At 32.8% G+C, this 2,796-nt stretch overlaps 1 protein-coding gene across 1 annotated transcript in view; it reads right to left on the bottom strand.

Moving 5' to 3' along the window:
* tonsl (tonsoku-like, DNA repair protein) overlaps nt 1-2,796 on the bottom strand; it is a 22,765-nt gene that overhangs the window by 19,352 nt on the left and 617 nt on the right. Inside the window, exons 2-5 of the mRNA XM_016546112.1 lie at nt 2,271-2,366; nt 1,938-2,080; nt 1,682-1,865; nt 1,441-1,570 (exon numbers count right to left, since the gene is read on the bottom strand). Coding sequence (XP_016401598.1) covers nt 1,441-1,570; nt 1,682-1,865; nt 1,938-2,080; nt 2,271-2,366 — 553 coding nt within the window. The remainder of the gene's footprint in view (nt 1-1,440; nt 1,571-1,681; nt 1,866-1,937; nt 2,081-2,270; nt 2,367-2,796) is intronic.

Raw genomic sequence — 2,796 nt, 5'->3', positions numbered from 1 at the left:
CAAATCGCACATTGTTAAAACAACAATTACGATATTATACTGTTATTATACTGTTTCGATTTTTATAATGCATTGTCTTCTTATCGATCCACCAGTTCACATTTAAAGCTCTGTGTGTTTGTAGGGTAAAAACATGGGTCGATTTTCGCATTGGTCTGAACTCTGATCAAAACAACAGTTTTATTGAAAATGCTCATTCATTCCCTGCCAGCAGGTGGAGCGTTTGGTAGAAATATCACTGTTTCCCCGGTAACGGCGGAACACAAAGCAGTGCAGCACCGGACTTTGAGCCTGCAGCGCTCATGTTTATTTAATGAAATCATAGCCTTTTGAAGTTTAATCGTCACATTCAGCCATATCGCAATTCTGGTCTTTCCGTCCCCAAATTTAAGACCTCTTGAAATCATAATTAAGACTTTATTGTACAATTTAAGACTTTTTAAGGCCTTAAATTTGATACAACTAAATTTAAGACTTTTTAAGACTCCGCGGAAACCCTGATATTAGCGAATTAATTCTACAATGAAATTTTGCTCTTTTAATAATAAAATCAAATATCGTATTATATAAAACACTCTTAACCTATTAAAAAGGTTGTCCTAATAAGGTTACATGTAAACATATCTACATTATTTAGTTATATACATTTAGTAATCTTACATTTAAATGATTTTGAATTTCAGTGATTTGATATTAAAAAATATTATAAACACAATATTTCAGTGCACAATTTGTTGCTTAGTTTGTTTGTTGGTTTAAAATTTAGCACCATGCCAGCTACCAATATTATTTTCATGGCATGAAACTGGTTAAATTATAGCATTATATTTATTCTTTTATAATAATTATCAATTTTGGAAACATTTTTTTACAGCTTTGTATTTTTGTGGAAACTATTATACATTTTTAATTAAATTAGGATTTTTTTTGGTTAATAAAAAGTTAAAAAGAACAGCACTGAAACAGAAATCATTTGTAACATTATAAATGTCATTACTGCCACTTTTGAGTAAAAGTGTTATTACTATTTTTAATCTTATCAATATGATAGTGTATCACGGTTTCCACAAATAATATTAAGCATATTAAGCAGCACAATTTATTTTAGCATTGATAATAATCATAAATATTTCTTGAGCAGCAAATCAGCAAATTAAAATGATTTCTGAAGGATCATGTGACACTGAAGACTGGAGTAATGATGCTGAAAACTCAGCGTTGCATGACAGAAATAAATTACATTTGAAAATATATTCAAATAGAAAACGTTTTTTTTTTTATTGTGATAATATTTTACAATATTACTGTTTTTAATGTATTGTTGATCAAATAAATGCAGACTTCTTTCAAAAACATTAAAAAGTCTTCTTTTAAAGCTGTGACCAGTAGCGAACATTGCATTTTTCACTTGTTTATAGACAAAAAGAAAAAGTTTCTTACTCAGCGATGTAGATGCTCTGTCGTATGAAGTCACTGCAGCGCTGCGGTTCCTTCATCCCATCATTCACACAGCCCAGATTCAGCAGGAGACGGGCTTTCATCTCACTCAGCTCTCGTGAGGATACGGTACCTGCAGAAACAGAGATATACAGTATACAGAGCAGATCATCATAGTATATCACATACTAGTAGTAGTATTCTGACCAGGTAAACCATTCAATGCATAAATTCATTCTTTAACCTTCCAGCCGCTCATCTACAATGGCCAAACTCTTCTTGAAAGCATCTTCAGCATGCTTCAAGCTGTCCCGTGAATTGTCCGAATCAAAGAGGAAGAGGTATGTTCGTCCAATAGTGGCCAGAGCCCTCTGCTCCTCTGCTGCATCATGAACAGATCGAGCCAGATTCAGATGAAGCCTCTGGTGCTGAGAGAGAAACTCCATGTGAGAATGACTCCATGCAATCACTCCGATTCTAACTAACATGTACTTGCAAACCTTCAGAGCAGCCTCGATGTTCCCCAGTTCTGCATAGCATTCTCCGATTTTTCTATTGGCCACAGCAGAGCCAATCACATCGTGCAAAATCTCAGACAGCTCCAATTCCTGACGATGCTCTTCAATAGCAGAGCGATAGTCGCCTAGAAAACACATGTGCCAGGCTGATTACAATACATTCATTCAACTGACATCTGTCACAATAATGGTGATAGTTCACAAAGCAACACTTCTAGGGTTTGAACCTACAGCCTTTGGGTTAAGAGACCAAATCTTTACCCATTAAGTCACTTTTATTTTTAAGTCTGCTAAGGGCTTCACTGTCTGTTTTACCCGTTTTAGCGTAAACCTCCCCCAGATGATTGCAAAGACTGGCTTCTTCTTTCAGGTTATTGCTGCTTTGAGCTTTATTCTTGGCCTTCTGTAGTTCTGTAAACACATGAAGGAATGAATGCAACTTATACACCTATATACATGCATTTTGTATTAAACATGTATACATAATTTTACTAAATTATACAAAATCATAGTTGTTTAAACACATTGACACAGTAAATTGAAAATATATTCACTATAATATGCAGTATTATATGTACTATTTATATACCACTAATATAATTTTAAAAAGGATATATATATATATATATATATCAAATTTACCGTTAATATGTGTTTATTTAAACAACTAAGATTTAGTATTGTTTAGTATATTGTTCTAAACCATAACTGTTAAAACAATACATATTAAATAACTATATTTAATAGTATATTATACACATATGACAAGCAATCAAACCAAAAAGAAGTTATTTCTACACACACACACACACATATATATATATATACATACACACACACA

This window comes from Sinocyclocheilus rhinocerous, unplaced genomic scaffold (genome assembly GCF_001515625.1).
Source record: "Sinocyclocheilus rhinocerous isolate Xijiao unplaced genomic scaffold, SAMN03320098_v1.1 scaffold853, whole genome shotgun sequence".
Lineage (NCBI taxonomy): Eukaryota > Metazoa > Chordata > Actinopteri > Cypriniformes > Cyprinidae > Sinocyclocheilus > Sinocyclocheilus rhinocerous.
The sequence above is the reverse complement of the archived record's forward strand: the minus strand, read 5'-3'. Positions and strand labels throughout refer to the sequence as shown.